The sequence below is a fragment of the Salvelinus sp. IW2-2015 genome, linkage group LG33 (assembly GCF_002910315.2).
Source record: "Salvelinus sp. IW2-2015 linkage group LG33, ASM291031v2, whole genome shotgun sequence".
Classification (NCBI taxonomy): Eukaryota; Metazoa; Chordata; class Actinopteri; order Salmoniformes; family Salmonidae; genus Salvelinus; species Salvelinus sp. IW2-2015.
In genome coordinates, this window is record NC_036872.1 from 13,841,022 (window position 1) to 13,860,059 (window position 19,038).

Here is a 19,038-nt window from a genome sequence, read left to right on the forward strand (position 1 = left end):
CTTGGAACCCAAGAGCAAAGGTCCTACCTGTATCAAAAAACCTACTCCCTGCATTCTAGACCAAAACAACCCCCAGAGCCTGCACAATCTGGTCAGAGGGACACTAACCCCATATTCCACAGCCTGCGGCCAAGAATGAGCTACTCCAAATACCAATGTTATACTTTTCAGTTTTAAAGCTTTTCCCACTGCTGTGTTGCCTACACAGCTCGGAGGGGGGGGGGGGGGAGGGGGGGGGGGGTATTACAGTACAGAAGACATTGCATACTTTACTTCTGTCCAAACATAACAGTCTGCATACATACCTAAGTATGATGCCCACAAAACATGCTCATACTGTGTGCAACAAGATCTCATAGTTTCCCTTCGGAATTCGACGTATTATGGATGAACGTTTATTTTTTTACTCATTAATTCTGCATGGTTACAGGGTTTAAACAGAAACAGCTCAAAGGGTTGAGTTTAGCTAATAATTCTGAGTGATTAACCACCACGGGACAGTTGAGCTAATGTAGGCTGATGTGATTAGCACGAGGTTGTAAGTAACAAAAAATGTCACCCATTGAAATCCCAGGACTTAGACATACTGTATCTGATTATTTTTTATTTTTTTCACCTTTATTTAACCAGGTAGGCAAGTTGAGAACAAGTTCTCATTTACAATTGCGACCTGGCCAAGATAAAGCAAAGCAGTTCGACACATACAACAACACAGAGTTACACATGGAGTAAAACAAACATAATACAGTAGAAAATAAGTCTATATACAATGTGAGCAAATGAGGTGAGATAAGGGAGGTAAAGGCAAAAAAAAGGCCATGGTGGCGAAGTAAATACAATATAGCAAGTAAAACACTGGAATGGTAGAAATGGGCAGAAAGCTTAAATTCTTGCTATTCTAACTGCATTGTCCAATTTACAGTATTTATTCCAGTGGAAGAATACCACACAATTTTTTGAGAAGAGTGCACAATAATGAACTTCAAAATGTATTTATAAACCAATTAGGCACATTTGGGCAGTCTTGATACAACATTTTGAACATATATGCAATGGTTCATTGGATCAGTCTAAAAGTTTGCGCATACACTACTGCCATCTAGTGGCCAAAACAAAATTGTGCCTGGGCTGGAATAATACAGTATGGCCTTTCTCTTGCATTTCAAAGATGTTGGTACAAAAAAAGTATCTTTTACAACATCTAATGTGTTATATTTGCCTACATTAATTTCACATTTCCTCAAACTTCAAAGTGTTTCCTTTGAAATGATATCAAGAATATGCATATCCTCGCTTCAGGTCCTGAGCTAAAGGCAGTTAGATTTGGGTATGTCATTTTAGGCGAAAATTGGGGGAAAAAAGGGTCAGATCCTGAAGAAGTTTTAAGGTTAGGCCTATGGTTTGGGAAAGGCTTAAAAACAACACGCTGTTTCCATCAACTATCATCAAGTATTCTCACGGCTTGCTAGAGCATGAGTGAACTGTGTTGGCGCAGTAGTCTAAGCAGCGTGCTCCGGCTCCGACTATCATGAGTTTGTGCTCAGTCTTGTGCAACTGTTTTTAATTTTTTAAGGGGGCCTTTTCAAATGCCCGAAATTGCCATCTATTTCTAGTTATAAGCCTGCTGTGTCTTGGTGCATTATGGCTAATCTGTGTCAAATCTCTTGTAATCTTTTAAAAGCATGGGGATCACTGAGATGCGCTCTTTTGAACATGGAATACCTGTATGATGACATGACGCTGCCACAAAGACACACCTGACACTGTCAACTCCTGACTACTCCCACAGCAAAGGCTACACTTCCTGCCACATCTCCACGCCTTCACAATAATACTAGGAGAATGAAAACACCCATAAGGAAACAAGTTGACGTGTGCAAGCTTAACATTCATCTAAAATCATAGATCTTAGACAACAAAGCAAAACACAGACTTATCATAGTTTTATAAGGACCCCAAAACACATCATGCTTGAGTTCCTGGCAATCTGCTGTAATCACCATGGAGAGCTGCTGAACCATCAAAGACACAATCAACATCCCTAGACACACACTCACTCCACTGATGCTCTGAATTGTGTATTTATGGTCTGATTTCCATTTTGGCAAGGTTGATGTTGGTAAGAGTAACTGTATGCCTATGGGGGCACAGACATTTATGCTGGGGGGAACCTTCAACAAGCGTTCCATTCTTTATCCTGCTGGACTGTGAAGACTATCCTGACGGTTAGAGCTCTCAGCTCCTCGGTAGCTCCATACTCATATAGTTACTGGGAGACATACAGCGTTCCCACCCTGTCCCCACCCAGTCCTGAAATATACTGGGCAAGACATTTATACAGTATACACACACAAATGCACACACACACACGCATGCACACACACAATTTGAAGAGAAAATAGGTCATGCAAACTATCAGGTGCTGGCATAAGATGCCAAATGCAAATGCATGTTACCGAAGGAGCATTACTGTTGGGACATTGATTTTGGTCATGTCATCATACAAATACAGTAATTACACCACTAAATACCTTCGCGTTGTGTCTTCATCTCCTCCTTCACCAGTCTATAGGGTTACAGAGTCCAATCTCGTCGTTCTGCTTCTATCCTGTAAGAAGAGTGGACAGGTATTTCCATTGAATGATACACATTCACCTTCTTTAATCTGACTCTAGGGGACTTGCCAGAGTTTAATGGCATTCTGCATATTTGTTCCATGGTAATAGAGCACAGAAACAATGCACAGAAAGGTATAATATAACAACAACAGCCAAACAAACAACTCAATGTATCCATACATGATATGGTCACAAGAGTTTAGAGTGATAGTGCATTATACATTTTAAAGGCATGAAATTAACACAATTGATCAATTATTTTAGTAGTAAATTGCACTGCTTATTGTAGCCCATATGCTATTCACGACATGCTCTCTTTATTGTATAGCTACCCTCACAACAATCCCACTTTCCCTGAGTTACTAGGTTATGACAGTATTATAATACAGTATGCTATAATAGTGTAGTCAGTATCAGTCAGACAGCACCAACCAGCCTAGGAGGAGCAGTGAGGACGTGCTCGCCCTGTCGGCGGTGTCTGGAACTGATCCAGATCATCAGGGCTGGATTTGCTCCAGGTGCAAAAATGCTGTCAGGCTCATTAAGAGGGACCTCTCCGAGATCCGGCTATTCAGTTTAGCGCAGAGCAGAGCTCTAAACGGACAGATTACTACCAGATAGACTGCCGCGTTACAGTGAGCGATTTTTAAAAAATGAATTCCATTTCTCTTTGGGTCGATTACGGACTATAGAGCGACACTATAGAATTGCTGGTTAGTTGTGACGGAGTTTTTGGAGTTTACATTTTAGTTAATCGCTTGTTAAAATTATTTGAGAGTATTTGTTTTGACGAAAATACTGTTTACCGACGGCCTGGTGGAGAAATCCGTTACCTGAGGATAACAAATCAAAGGTTTGTGAATGATAGGCCAAATACTGACACAAAAAGACAAGATAAGTACGTGGCAAATTAAAGTTATGGTTTTATAATGGGATGGCAATATTCAGAAAATGTTTTGCAATTTGTTCTTTTTCAGAAATCTGCTTTAAACGAATACTTTTACCAGGGATTCCCCGTCTCCGAATGAAGGGATTTGTGCGCATTTTCGGTTGCAGTCTTTCTAGAAAATTGGTTGACTCATCATCGCATTGAGTGCCTTCGCCTGGTTTTTGTTTTGAGCTCTCCCAGAAATGGTGGGACACCTACATTTACAAGCTATGGATGACAGTCTGAAAGGAAAGAATCGGGAGGGACTGCTTGACAGTCCGGATTCGGGACTCCCTCCGAGTCCAAGTCCGCCCTTCTATTCGCTGTCTCCAGGTCTGCTCGAGTCGCGCTCCGGGAGTTGTTCAACGCCAGTCGAGAACCATGGATACTATAAAAAGGAGAGCAAAGGCAAACTGGTAAGCAACAGTTGATAAGTTGTTTTGATAGCTTACAAGTGCTGCTGGCTCTGCGCATTGTGCACAATTCACCATAAAAAGCAGATAAAACCCCTGAATTTGTATGATCAAGACAAAAGAGAAATACACCTATCTAGCCTCTGATGACTATTGTTAAACCATGTGTCAGTTGCTGTAACCGTCAGTTGCTGTAATATCTTTAGAAATCAAATAGTTTAAATGGATTGACATGTCTTCACTGGAATATTCTTTGGATTCCTGAATCTAAAACAATTATAAACAAGTTGTTAAAGATAATGGATATTGATAGGCCTTCCCTCAGATCACACATGTAGGAAACAAATGTGTTTTGCATTTTCTTTAAAGGACTGGGTGAAAAATAACCAGAAATGAACTAGGTTTCTCTGTAGTAATGTGTTTCATCTGTGAAAATGGATTCCATTGTTTGCAGGGATTTTGTCATCTGTAATAATTAACTTTCCACTGAAGAAAAGAGAAGCAGTGTTCAAAACATCCTGTTAATGTTTCATAAAAGGGATAAGCATCAACCTGTGTACTTTCCAAGAAAAATATAAATATCTCAGAAATATCAATTGTATTGATATTTTCTAGTCTCTTGAGTGAATATTTAACAATCTAGAGTCAAGGAGGAATGTCACAAGAGTCACAGAGGATGTCAAACATCCCTCTGTCTGTCCCATTCATGATGGAATACTTTGCAAGTCAATGGCAGCCCACAGTTGACGTAACCCATAGAAACAAACAGAAGTTTCAAGTTGTATTAGTTGTATGCATGGTATACACCGTCCAACTAAAGGCTTACTTGCAGGTTCCTTCTCGACAATGCAACAACAATAAGAAATAATAAAAGATCAGAATGTAAATGTAAAGAACATAAAAAAAACTCTAGGTCAATGTGTGAGTATGTGTGGTGGTAGCAATGGGAGAGGGGACAAAATGGTGTGATTGTGATTAGCTCCTTGTGTCTGTTGTGGTCGCCGTTACCGACAACTCTCAGGTCAACCACCTCTAGTCGACCACATTGCTTCTACTCAAACAGTATACATACCTTATAACCTGGCTGTACTTTCTCACAGCAGCCAATGCCAGCTTGGAAACTAGACAGCCCATATAGGCGTATGCTTTGGCATGAAATCCCCAATAAATAGCTCTAGTGTGTCTAGTGCCTCACACTTGGAAAAGGGCACACAAGTTATTTGTTATTATACTGAACAAAAATGTAAATGCAACATGCAACAATTTCAAAGATTGAGTTACAGTTAATAGAAGGAAATCAGTCAATTTAAATAAATTCATTAGGCCCTAATCTATGGATTTCACATGACTGGGAATACAGATATGAATCTGTTGGTCACAGATACCTTAAAAAAAAAGTAGGAGCGTCAATCAGAAAACCAGTCAGTATCTGGTGTGACCACAATTTTCCTCATGCAGCGTGACACATCTCCTTCATATAGACTTTATCATGCTGTTGATTGTGGCCTGTGGAATGTTGTCCCACTCCTCTTCCATGGCTGTGCTAAGTTGCTGGATATTGGCTGGAACTGGAACAGGCTGTTGTACACATAGATCCAGAGCATCCCAAACATGCTCAATGGGTGACATGTCTGGTGAGTATGCAGGCCATGGAAGAACTGGGACATTTTCAGCTTCCAGGAATTGTGTACAGATCCTTACAACATGGGGCCATGCATTATCATGCTGAAACATGAGATGATGGCGGCGGATGATTGGCAAGACAGTGGGCCTCAGGATCTCATCACGGTATCTCTCTCTGCATTCAAATTGCCATTGATAAAATGCAATTGTGTTCATTGTCTGTAGCTAATGCCTGCCCATACCATAACCCCACCGCCACCATGGGGCACTCTGTTCACGACGATGACATGAGCAAACCGCTCGCCCACACAACGCCATACACACTATCTGCCATCTGCTCGGTACAGTTGAAACCTGAATTCATCCATGAAGAGCACACCTCTCCAACGTGCCAGTGGCCATCAAAGGTAAGTATTTGCCCACTGAAGTCGGTTATGTCGCTGAACTGCAGTCAGGTCAAGACCCTGGTGAGGACGACGAGCACGCAGATGAGCTTCCCTGAGACTGTTTCTGACAATTTGTGCAGAAATTCTTTGGTTGTGCAAACCCACAGTTTCATCAGCTGTCTGGGTGGCTGGTCTCAGACGATCCCACAGGTGAAGAAGTAGGATGTGTTCGTCCTTTGTTGGCATGGTTACATGTGGTCTGCGGTTGTGAGGCCAGTTGGACGTACTGTTAAACTATCTAAAACGACGTTGGAGGCGGCTTATGGTGGAGAAATTAACATTCAATTCTCTGGCAACAGTTCTGGTGGACATTCCTGCACTCAGCATGCCAATTGCACACTCCCTCAATACTTCAGACATCTGTGACAAAACTGCACATTTTAGAGAGGCCTTTTATTGTTCCCAGTGCAAGGTGCACCTGTGTAATGATCATGCTGTTTAATCAGCTTCTTGATATGCCACACCTGTCAGGTGGATGGATTATCTTGGTAAAGGAGAAATACTCACAAACAGGGATGTAAACCAATTTGTGCACAACATTTGAGAAGCTTTTTGTGCGTATGGAACATTTCTGGGATATTTTATTTCAGCTCATGAAACACTTTACATGTTGCGTTTTATATTTTTGTTCAGTGTATTTGATCAAGAAATGCAATTTGTGTAATGTTGGTTCAGAAGAATAACTTTTGTTTTATCAATCTTTTGCTATGATTTGAGTGAAATGTAGTAATCCCATTGAGGAACAAAGGTCGATTCTATTAACTCCTAATTTAACTGTCAAAGGAACATGTTCATACAGGTCTAGATGGCATTTTGATGTGCTTTTAGCCAGCAGCCTACGCCACATGTAGTACAATACAGTAGACTGGAGTTGCGTGACACTGGTTTGTTGAGGCCTGAAAGGAGATATGGTTCTAATCCCCTGGATGTGGGGATTGGTGGAGCTCCCCTGCTTTGTGGTTTCTCCTCATAAAAGCAGCTTTGATAGGGGCTGAATCTGCTTTTGGTTCCAATACCTTTCATGGGATTGTGTGTGTATGTATGGGAAAAAATCAACCCATTCCATTAGTAAAGGCTTTCAAAGCATTTTTATGTGAGTTTGAGCTTTTTGCGTTTATATACAGTACATGCATGCTTGGCAGTGGCAGACATTCATGCACTTGCATAAAGAGTTTTTCCGCAGTTCTAATCTTGTGGTGGTTTTGTATGCGACCTAAGAACAATCCCCAAGTTCTATTTTGAGGCACACATGCTTGCAAGAGCAGTTGCAGGCTGTTGCATAAGTGTTTCATGACCTCTGTATTTTAATTTAAACACAGATGAATGCGCACACACACACTAGGGTTGTCATGATACCAGTATCGCGATACTGCTATACCTGATTTTCCATGGCAAAATGGAAAACACAAAGCAGACTAAACTCTTTGTACCTGCTGTATTTAAAATGTTGTGTGCTATATCTTGGACAATAAACATGTGATTCTGGGTGACAGTGTAAGGCTGCTTGTTTCCAAGTTTAGTCCACTTCATGTTTAGTTTCCTTGTCACGATACCTCTAAGTATCACAATACTGGTATCGTGACAACCCTAACACACACACACACTGTGTTTGTTGCTAAGCATATACTATGGATGCATAAACAGCGTTGAAATGTAGTTATTTTGTGGTTACTACTAGACACTGAACTTGACATTTAGCAGGTTTTCAACAGAGGGAATGATTACTGTAGCTCAGTGCTGACAACTGGATCCCCTTGTGTAGACATTACTCTATTTCACAGTAAAACCCCTACATTACATTCTGGTTATTAGACGGTTATAGCTCAATATGATTACTTTCCATCTCCCTGTCTCTGTATAACCACTTTGGTACCTGAGCTAACATGTTGTGTTGTTTTATACACAGGGGGGGGTGTAGATTAGTTCCAGCCCAGTCTAGGAGCTAAGTCAGGGCTATAACTATCGCTGGATTAGAGTGTAGGACAGAAAGGAGACCCGTGTCGTGTGTCATTACGTTCTAATTCCAGCTTTAGAGTTGATATTCATAGTGATGCTGGAGCTTGACGACCTCTACTCTCTCTACTCAGTCAGCAGTTTACTGTGTGATGATGATGATGATGGGCAGAGTTTTTCCTGACTCCAGGTTCTCGTGATCTACCTCGATTGTGTGTGAGTTGCACTTTGAGTGTGTATTGTACTGTATGTAGCCTGTGCTTGGCTGCACACCACATTGACTGGGTGGGTAGAGTTGTGCTTCCGGGGAATGAGTTCCGTATGTGTTCTGTTGCTGCCTGGGTACAGTAGATGGAGGGGCCCCTAGCCTGGAGCCCACCTACATTCACAAGTATGTTTATACTTTCAAAGGCGGCCAACAAAATGCATTCCCCTGGATAAACAGCCAGGATACTGCTCCAGCCAGAGAACAAAAGACAAGCCAATCACACTCTTTTAATTTGATGATGCCACACTGTGCCAGCAGCACACAGTGGAAATGAATCAATTTACAGGGATTAACAGCAATGAGGGTAGCATGGTTATTGGTTACAGCAGAGGTTAAGTGGGGGTACAGTACAGCCCTGAGTGAGGTTTTGTCGGGTGCTGATTTGGGGGTTTGGGTAAGACGTGAGCTGTGTGCTGCACAGTGATTTTGGCGGCACCTCTGCTGTGCCTTCGGCTTGTTCCGAGCTGTTAGGGAGAGGTGAGGTTGGAGAGACGTGCATCCGAACTTTAACGTAACAACTTTGCTCGATCTGAACTTTTGTAACGAGAAAGAGAATTCAGGAAGTTTGTGTTTGGAGAGGTACCATAATTACACTTAAAAGCATCAGTTTGACATCTTAAACTCTCAACGAAACGTGTATTGTCTGAATGGCATGTTGACTGGATGTCATGCTTGCCTCTGGGCTCAGACAGCAGCACTGTACATAGTTGGCAAAGGATTTAGAATTTACTAACTGATTCCAGAAGCGGTAGCTACAGTGTATGGCTTTGTGCTTCTGACTTTATTGGTCTCTAGGCAGATGGTGGGTCAGGACAGCAGAGTCCCTATGCAGAGGCCTTCTCGTAGGGTCTCTCTGAGTCAGTATGATAGGTGTAACAAGTGATCCTAGCCTGGAGCAGAGGTATTTGACCCTCTGATTACATAGTCTAACCAGGTTGTCATATCCTATACTGTGTTCTGCTGTACTGTATGTGAGACAAACTTTGAGATGCATACAGTGCCCTAAGGTTGACAACACTGACTACAAGACTCCATCCATTTAGAGTCAATTGAAATCAAATGAACTTCAAATCCTCTGGGACAGGGGTTGTTGTATAGTGCAGACAGACAGTAGCCTCTCCTGTCTTGGACCACCATGTTGGATAGACTGGAGGCTCTCTGTGGGGTGACTTAGTGAAGGGGAGCAGAGCGGTTCTGATGGCTTGAGCAGTGACCGTGCCCAGGTCCAGGAGACACAGAGGCGGTGTGACGCTCTCAGCTAACCCACTCAGTTACACAACATGCAGACAGGCCGGCTGGCTGCCTAGCTGACTGGCTTTGTTAGTCCTTTCTGAAGCATACCACTAGGCTGCTGTGGGGGCTCAGTGAAAAAAAGATTTACAGCGACTGTAACACTTCATATCGCCTTGTCCCTCTATGTAATTATCTGAATTATTTTTGCTACTTGTGGTGTAGACACCACCTACTCTTTCTAGCCAGGCTTTGCTCATCTATTGTAGCTGTGTTGTGTGAATGCTGGGGGAGATTGCACAGAACTCCTCATGTGGGAGGTCCTGTTCTAGGTGTATTGAGAGCCTGTATCTTTGCCAGCTAAATAAACTGTTTTCTATATTAGGTAGAGAGCACTAGTAGTGTATCAGTAGTGGGATCTCCCAGGACAGTCTGTGTTGACGCCCACTCTTGCCTGAAGAATGGATTCTGCCAACTTACTTCCCTCTTCAACATGTCAAAGACATTTCCTTCACTGGATGTCATGGTTCATTTTTACACATTAACAGGGGGTAATGTGAGGGATTTATAAAAATGGCCTACCTAACCTCATACCTAAATCTTCCCCTAGCTGCCGTACCTTCTCCTGAACTCAACGGGGACGGACCCGAGGACACGCATGTACCCTGTGTTCTTTGGGGAGAGCATCGAGGTCAACCCCAAACCTGAAACAGAGATCAAGTGAGTGACCCTTCACCAAACCACACAAAGAATGACTTGGTATTAAACAAGCATTTACTGTAGTTTTAATGGACTTATGTAGTTTGCTTAATTTAATGTACAGGTTGATGCAGCAGGCTTTTTGAATGCAGCAGGCTTTTTGAAGGCAGCTTTTCTCTACCCTACTCAGTAGTCACCTCTTAACAGCGCCATCTAGTGATCAGCTATTATACTATTTCCTGCCTAATCTATTACTTAATGTATTACTCTTCAAAGTACTTTGGTACTTCAATACTTAATCCCATGTTTTTGGTTATACTCTCCAGGTGTAACTCTGAAGTGAAGTACGACTCAGACAGGCACTACCGGGACCAGGTGTACTGCGCTCCCGTTCCCACGGTGACTTCCTACAGCGAGATGGTGGTGGCCGTGCAGAACTGCACCTGGCGGCGCTACAAGTCCCAGGTGTACCTAGAGCCACGTCAGAGGCCCCTGCACTACCAAAGCACCACCATTGTGTACCCCAAACATGCCAAGAACACTTACCGCACCACGCTCAACTACAACGCTACGGGTTCCCAGCGGTGGTTTGTCTCCACCGTCCAGCTGAAGTCCAGTGAGGACAGCAGCCCCTGCATCATCTACGCTGAGGACCTCTAAACCTGATCTCAGACCTGACCTGCCTGGCTATTCCTACTGCTGTGGACTGGATACACACAGAGGCTGACAGACAGTTGGACACACAGGAAGACTGATAGACTGAAATAGACTGACACACAGAGGGTGGTAATATTGCATACTGTATAAGGAATATTGTAGGGGAGTACATCGAATCACAAAGGCCTTTAATGAGTTGTCCTTCATGTTCATTAGTCTTGTGGGGCAGAGCGCTGCCAGTCTGCAGCCTCTTCTCTCCAGGAACACCTCTGATAGTTGAGCATGACTCTGGGGGTTGATGGTACCATGTTACACACCTTATTTGACTGTAAAGATTAGTTATAGAAATGGACATATTCATGCTCAAAAGCTAACATGTGAATCCACACAGATGCATGCAAAGCAGTCTAATAGCTTGATTGCACTTATTTTAACATTGTGTAAGTTGTGGGTATTCTGAAAAGAGGGGGAAACCAAAAGATTGGACCAAAGATTTTGTTACAAAGAAGATTTCACCCTCGTAGTAAGTAATGTCTTTGTCACATCCTCATCAGACTCTCAAACATGACTCCTGCATTAGATCTACAACACTTCATCGTTCTCATCCCAACAAGTGTCTTGAGGGTGTCATGAGCACATCATTGTCGTATCTCAAAAGATTCCCAGTGACGTCAAACTCATTCTGCGGCTTTGCTGTCTTGCTTTGACAGACACCAAACCACATCTTCATGACAATAGACATTAGTGACCTCAAACTCTAGAATGTGCCTTTTTAGTCTGATAGACACTGAGGCATTTTAAAGCTAGAATCCTTAATTGAAACAATAACAAAGTGGTCACTGTGTTTTGGTAAAAAAGCTGAGGGATGGGCCTGGAGAAATGTAACCACAAATTCATAGACAGAGCTATGGAAACTAGCTACTGGCTAGTTTAAACCATGTTTTGAGGCTTTACAGTGTTTACGTTTACATTGTTTACAAACATTGGAGTAAAACAAGCTTGTATTTAGAGTTCTGATGGGGTATGACAGTTGAACTAAGTTCATGAGGCATTTCTAAGTTATATTCTTCAAGAATCAATGGGTGTATATATCATTAATTTCAAAGTCTAAAAATGGATGTAGCAACTAAGGATTCTAGCTTTACATGATAACATCCCATTATCCATGCCATTTTCTACAACAAATCAGAAATGGAGTCTAAAGGCACCTTCTACAGCAGGCAGAGAGTCAAGGTTTCTGTTATAGATTGCCTCTGGTGAAGGAGATGCTTGTGGTCGCTGCCATAACTACAAGTCAACCTGCCAGTTGGAAATGCCAAAGTTGGATCCAGAGAGGAGGAGGGAGAGCAGAGCTGGGAAAACCTGAGGAACATTTCTATTTTAAGACATGGCCAGCTCTAGCCTCTGATATCCAGGTTGTTTGGCAGACTGGTAAACACGACCATAAAAATCCAAACATGTTACTCTCTCCAGCACACTGTTGTTATATACAGGATAGTGAAATGGGTGGCTTAGATTTATTCACAGCTGTCGGGTATTGTAGGAAAATAATATCAATTCTTATTTGTATTAAGAATTGCCTGATCTCGCTCACAACGTTTTTTTTGTCTGTTTTATATATATGGATTATGGAACCTGGTAAATATTGAACCCTGTATTATGAATTCAGATCTCTTACCTCCATTTTGTTTCTCTCTCTACTTTATTTCATAGAACATTTGCATTTTCTACTTTTAATTTACATCCTGAGCTACTTTTGTAATGAAAAAAATGTAGGTGTTGAAAATTGACAAAGGAAGGTGTGTTTTATACACTAAAGAATATGGACAGAAGAAAGTGAGAGAAAGTGAAGAGGCTCTGTATTGGAGGCTTTCTTAAGGGTCAAGATGTTCTGAATATTGAGGTCTACTGTAACTGTTACAAGTGCAACAGCAACTTTATAATACTGATGGTTTGAACCACAGGTATTACAGTGGCTGGTACAGAAAGAGGCCGTTCAGTGTATTTCTGTGATGTGCAGGAGGTGTGTGAGAAGTCAGGAGTTATACGTTTGAGGTGATGAAAGTCTAAGGGTTTCAAAGCATTTGGTTGTTTTGTTTAAGATACTTTCTAATTATTGTTAGTGTTTCCTTACGGTTGATTTTGTTCTTGTAAAATACTTTCCTGTTGTATATGTGGCATCGAGGCAATTCATAATTCTCTTTATATTTTTGTATACTTCCTGTGTCAATCATCTTTTTTGTTTGGGAAAATAAAACATTATTTAATTGAATAAAAGACAAAATACCAAAACCCAAACTGCACTATGGTCACGAGTATTTTCAGCATTTCCTTTTCAGTATATTGAAAGAGCCTAAAAGCCTGGAACAAAGCTGCAGTGTAGACAACCTAACTTCAATTCACAACAGAATTCCCACGGCATGTCCGAAGTTAAAGAGAGGGCCAGGAACAAACAATGCATACAGCTCTATAATTAAGATCTTCACCACAAAGGAAAGGAATATCATTTCTCCAGCAGCAGTACAGGGAAAAGAAAGTTCCACAGACATAACGCGCCAGGGTTAAATGTGGCGCAACTTCTTAACTGTTGAAGGTTATGCCCTGCCTCATGCTTTAAGGCAGGGCTAGGCAACTAGATTCAACTGCGGGACGATTTTTGTGAGTGGATGGCGGGGGGCTGGAACATAATTAACAAAGAGATTGTATATGATAATAATAATTTCATACCTTGATTATATTGAGACACGATCACGTCTAGTTTTTTATTCATGGGAATACTTGAACAGATTTCCTAAATTAAATTCCTGGTGATTTTAACTTTTTTTTTTACCGTAAACAAGTACTCAAGCATTATTCCGTCCCATTAATCCATCCTATTAATATCCTAAATATCCAAGTGATACTAAAATTACAGCAGATCTCCTCTCTCCTTTGGCATAGGGCACGTAGAAGGGGTTGGGTGTGTACCTCAGAGCCCCATTGTCACGCCCTGACCGTAGAGAGCTTTTTATGTCTCTATTTTGGTTTGGTCAGGGTGTGATTTGGGTGGGCATTCTATGTTAATTTTCTATGTTTTGTATTTCTTTGTGTTTGGCCGGGTGTGGTTCTCAATCAGAGGCAGCTGTCTATCGTTGTCTCTGATTGAGAACCATACTTAGGCAGCTTTTTCCCACCTGTGTTTTGTGGGTAGTTGTTTTCTGTTTTGTGTCTGCACCAGACAGAACTGTTTCGGGTTGTTACATTTTGTTATTTTGTCTCAGTGTTCAGTTTAAATAAATAATCATGAACACTTACCACGCTTCGCTTTGGTCCGATCCTTCTCATTCCGACGACGAATGTTACAGAACTACCCACCACCAACGGACCAAGCAGCGTGGTATGGAGGAGCAGAGGGTTCAGGACTCCTGGACATGGGAGGAGATATTGGACGGAAAGGGACCCTGGAGACAGGCTGGAGAATGTTGCCGCCCGAAAAAGGAGCTGGAGGCAGCTAAATCTGAGAGGCGGCGATATGAGGCAAGGCAGCGCAGCAGGCATGAGAGGCAGCCCCCCACACACGGGGAGGTTGGCGGAGTCAGGCGATAGACCTGAGCCAACTCCCCGTGCTTACCGGAAGCAGCGTGGTACTGGTCAGGCACCGTGTTATGCGGTAAAGCGCAAAGTGTCTCCAGTGCGCGCTCATAGCCCAGAGCACTATATGCCAGCCCCCCGCAAGTGCCATGCGAGAGTGGGCATCCAGCCAGGGCGGATTGTGGAAGCTCAGCGCGCTTGGTCTCCGGTGTGCCGTTTCGGCCCAGGGTATCCTGCGCCTGCTCTGCGTACTGTGTCTCCGGGCGCTGGGACTGCTCAGTTCGTCCTATGCCTGCGTTCCACCTGTGCCGGGCTAAAGTGCATTGAGCCAAGTGGAGAGGTATGAGTGGTAAGCACCAGATCTCCAGTGCTCCCCACAGCCCGGTTCGACCTGTGCCTGCACTCTGGAGGGGCCGGGCTAAAGTGGGCATTCAGCCTGGAGGAGTGGTGCCAAGGCTGCGCACCAGAGCTCCACTGCTCCCCCACAGCCCGGTTCATCCGGTGCCTCCTACACGCACCAGGCCTCCTGTAGGTCTCCCCAGCCTGGTGGGCCCTGTGGCAGCCCCACACACCAGGCTGTCTCTGCGTCTCCTCCCTCCAGCGACGCCCTCCAGTCCGAAGCCTCCAGAGTCGCCCTCCAGTCCGGAGCCTCCAGAGTCGCCCTCCAGTCCGGAGCCTCCAGAGTCGCCCTCCAGTCCGGAGCCTCCAGAGTCGTCCTCCAGTCCGGGGCCCGCAACGAGGGTGCCCAGTCCGGGGCCCGCAACGAGGGTGCCCAGTCCGCACAATGCACAATGCACTCTCCCACCAATTTGTGCACATTCATTATTTTATAACTTCAATGTGTGAATTGTTTGCATTTGATTGTTAGTGTATATCATTTCCCCATTACATATATCACCAGAAGTACAATTAGTGTTAATTCCTACAATTTCTAATATACAATGTTTGTTACTTTGGTTAATGGTCATTTATTTTAATGCATTCAATATTATTATTCCAGTCTTCCTGTTCTCATTGTCTGAGTGGACACGTTGTTCGCAGAGTGCACAACCTATGCTACACTTGTGAGAAATAAGTTTGATTGAATTCCATTTTCGAGTTTTGTCAGTGTAGTAATTGTCTTTTGTTTGGAGCGCTCCTGTTACTGTTGAGTAAGGACGTGCACGCATAGAAGTAGGCCTATAGGCTACCTGTCCTGCGCACAAATGTAGGCATGTAAATGTGACAATTTGGCAGTGGTGTAAAGTACTTAAGTAAAAATACCCGAAACTACTATTTAAGTAGTTTTTTGGGGTATCTGTACTTTACTTTACTATTTATATTATTGCCAACTTTTACTTCACTACATTCCTAAAGAAAATAATGTACTTTTTACTCCATACATTTTCTCTGACACCCAAAAGTACTCGTTACATTTTGAATGCTTAGCTCGACTGTCAAATGTACTTATTCACACACTTATCAAGAGAACATCCCTGGTCATCCCTACTGCTTCGCTTGTAAATGTTGGACCGTGCCCCTTCCTTTTTAGCAAATAAAAAAAACAAGAAAATTATGCTGCCTGGTTAGCTTTATATAAGGAATGTGGAATTATTTATACTTTTACTTTTAGTTTTGATACTTAAGTATATTTTAACAATTACATTTACTTTTGATATTTAAGTATATTTCAAACCAAATACTTTTAGACTGGGTGACTTTTACTTTTAATAGAGTAATTCTCTATTAAGGTATCTTTACTTTTGCTCAAGTACGACAACTAGATACTTTTTCCACCGGTGACATTAGGTGATCTGATAGTATTTCTGATTGGGTTAATGCCACACCACGAATGACCTGTGGAGCTTCTCAAAGTAATGTTTTCTTCACCTCAATAAGCAAGCAAACGAAGTCTGTTTTTACATCCATTGAGAATTCCAATAATTCAATGTATTTGAAAAAACTTTTAAGCTCTCTCCCTTTTGATATCCCCTCATTGTGAAAGGGAAAAATGTCATGCTCTGATATAGTGGAAACGTCATAAAATAGGCCTCTTATCAATGTTTAACCTGGACTTAAATAGGTTCCGGTACTTATTTTGGGTGCTGGTCCTGTTTATATTTAGGTGCAGGAGCTCCACAATACTTTGGAGTTAATATTCTATAAGAGGAACAGGAGCTCAAGCATTATACAATTTGAGGTGCCGGAACTCAGTTCAGGTGCCCAAGTCAAGCACTGCTTCATATCCCTTGGGCAAATAACCTACAGCTGTGTTTGTCCCGAGCTCACTGGCACGGGAAACTCTGAGGGCCCAGAATATTTTATACAATGTTGCTAGCGCGCAAGCTTCTGGCCAGACCCAAGTTAAAAGTTGATAGTTACAATGTTTGAAGTTCGTTGCAGACAGGCCATGTGTAGCAAATGTGATTTTTAGGATATTTATTTTTATCAGGATATGTTCTACCTGCAGGCGGCAATGTTTTTATTTATTGGCTTTTATGTAGGCTATTCTTACATAGTTGGCAATGTTACATAGTTGGAAATAGAAGTTACTTTTTAGGTTTGTATGAATTTAATTTAGATCTGGATAGAATGTCGATTAACCACATGACAAGGATTTTCACATATGAAGACTTTATTATAAATTAAATGAAAATGTTCAACAAAAATGTGCATATGAAAACCATAACTGGCATTCCACATGAGAAAGGTTGCCGACTCCTCCTGTAGCCTATTATCGCAACTTCAGGAGAGTAATGGCAGAATCTGTGAAAGCCAGCAGGAGCGGGAGGAGAATAGTTGGGTCAGGTTACGTTTTTTATTTTTTTATTCAGTTGATCTAGATCTTTGGCGCCTTCGAGGCATCAAAGAGTAAGATTAAAGTAGCAGACACGCTCAATGCATATAGTTGGTTTTATTAAAACACATAGCGTGTCTATATATGGAAAAATACACATAGAAAATGTCGAGCAATCGATTGGTCAGAAGACCAGTCAACCAACATTTTTTTTAGTCGAGGGACAGCCGTAATGAGAATAGAAATGTTCAGAACTTTTGTGAAACATCACAGAACAGTAGAAAAATATATGGCAGCTAGAAATCTAAACTGGGTGGTGTTCAGGGTAGCAGAAGGCTGGGACTAAAAACAAACAAAAGAAAACTAATGGAAAATATACTGTCAGTGTATGTAGTTTGTATAAGCTGGCTATTTTTGTCCCTTATTGTACTCCAATTAGGGGAGGGGTGGTAGGGTTAGGGGAAATAATAAAGGAAAATATATAAAAAATGAAAATCACAAGGTCTGGACAGTTAGTGAAGGATAGATGACCTCATGTCCTTAGATCACTGCATTTAACCCCCTCATTAACCAATCATTTGATTGGCAATGTGACATTCCTTTTCCTGTGTTTAATGGTACTCAGTGTGTCAGAGAAGTGGTGTGGCAAAACTATGCAGGCAGCTCCTCTCATAACACCCACATCCAATAAGAGTTTAGCACCCACTTGTGGTAGCTGGTTTCCACTGCACGGAGTATAACAAAAGGTGTTCCTAATGTTTGGTATATGCTTGGTATACTCTATAGTGTATTTACTGTGATCATAATCTTTTTATTTATTTCACATTTTCCCCCCAAAATGTTTTCACATTTATTTAACCAGGTAGGCCAGTTGAGAACAAGTTCTCATTTACAACTGCGACCTGGCCAAGATAAAGCAAAGCGACAAAAACAACAGAGTTACACAAACACAGTCAATAACACAATAGAGAAATCTATGTAGTGTGTGCAAATGTATAAGATTAGGGAGGTAAGGCAATAAATAGGCCATAGAGGCGAAATAATCACAATTTAGCATTAACACTGGAGTGATAGATGTGCAGATGATGATGTGCAAGTAGAGATACTGGGGTGCAAAAGAGCAAAAAGATAAATAACAATATGGGGATGAGATAGTTGGGTGTGCTATTTACAGATTGGCTGTGTACAGGTACAGTGATCGGTAAGCTGGCCGGCTGTCATGCAGTAGCAATTGAGCCTGGGAATGAGGTTACTGTGATCATAGTTCCTGTTTTCCCTAAGATAGTAAGATAGCTGTCTGCGTCATCTGTAGTCTAATGCTTTTACTTTCGTTTTAAAAAGGTAGACTCAGCAAAATCACTTCGCCATGAGCAGCACCGCAGATCATTGAGATGAGCGAGATGCAAGACTTTGCTCTGACACAGTCACACACCCTACGCATGTGCAAGGGTTCACTTCACGTGTGGTAGACAGGGCACTAAAACAGCGGAGAAGTGGAGTGTCGCGCTTCATCACTCTTGGTCAATTCTGCAACAACTAACTACGCAGGTTACTTTCTGCATCTACGTCATATCCCCGAGTCTACCTCTATTAAATAGGCTATTCAATGGGGGATAATATACTTTTAACACATTTACATTTAACACTGTAATAAATTACAGTCAAAGTATACAAAAAGACAGCATGAGTTTCAATGGCAATAAGCTTTTTATTTAAACATTAAGGCAGTGTTTTTTTATTTTCATTGTTACACTGCTATCCACAAAGCTTGCTGGTGGGCATGTAGAATTAAACAGTGTGAATACTTTTTCTGTAAATACCAACCTTGCAGCAAGCCACATAAATATTTACATCTCT

The 19,038-nt window shown here is 42.0% G+C and overlaps 2 protein-coding genes across 2 annotated transcripts in view; one reads left to right on the forward strand and one right to left on the reverse strand.

The window, feature by feature from the left end:
* The first annotated feature begins 3,157 nt into the window (after window positions 1–3,157).
* LOC111958022 (refilin-A-like) lies at window positions 3,158–13,143 on the forward strand. The gene is made up of 4 exons (XM_023979189.2): window positions 3,158–3,471; window positions 3,596–3,962; window positions 10,090–10,199; window positions 10,505–13,143. The coding sequence occupies exons 2-4, from the start codon at window positions 3,750–3,752 to the stop codon at window positions 10,836–10,838; spliced, it is 657 nt and encodes a 218-aa protein (XP_023834957.1). The 5' UTR covers window positions 3,158–3,471; window positions 3,596–3,749; the 3' UTR covers window positions 10,839–13,143.
* Window positions 13,144–14,230: 1,087 nt separating this feature from the next.
* Window positions 14,231–19,038, reverse strand: part of LOC111958137 (nuclear receptor corepressor 2) — a 131,495-nt gene continuing 126,687 nt past the window's right edge. The window contains exon 48 of the mRNA XM_070437103.1: window positions 14,231–14,809. Coding sequence (XP_070293204.1) covers window positions 14,231–14,809 — 579 coding nt within the window. The remainder of the gene's footprint in view (window positions 14,810–19,038) is intronic.

Coding starts and splice junctions, on each gene's coding strand:
- LOC111958022 (XM_023979189.2), top strand. CDS start 3,750: ATGGTGGGACACCTACATTTACAAGCTATGGATGACAGTCTGAAAGGA. Junction 3,963..10,089: donor AGGAGAGCAAAGGCAAACTG/GTAAGCAACAGT, acceptor ATCTTCCCCTAG/CTGCCGTACCTTCTCCTGAA. Junction 10,200..10,504: donor AAACCTGAAACAGAGATCAA/GTGAGTGACCCT, acceptor TATACTCTCCAG/GTGTAACTCTGAAGTGAAGT.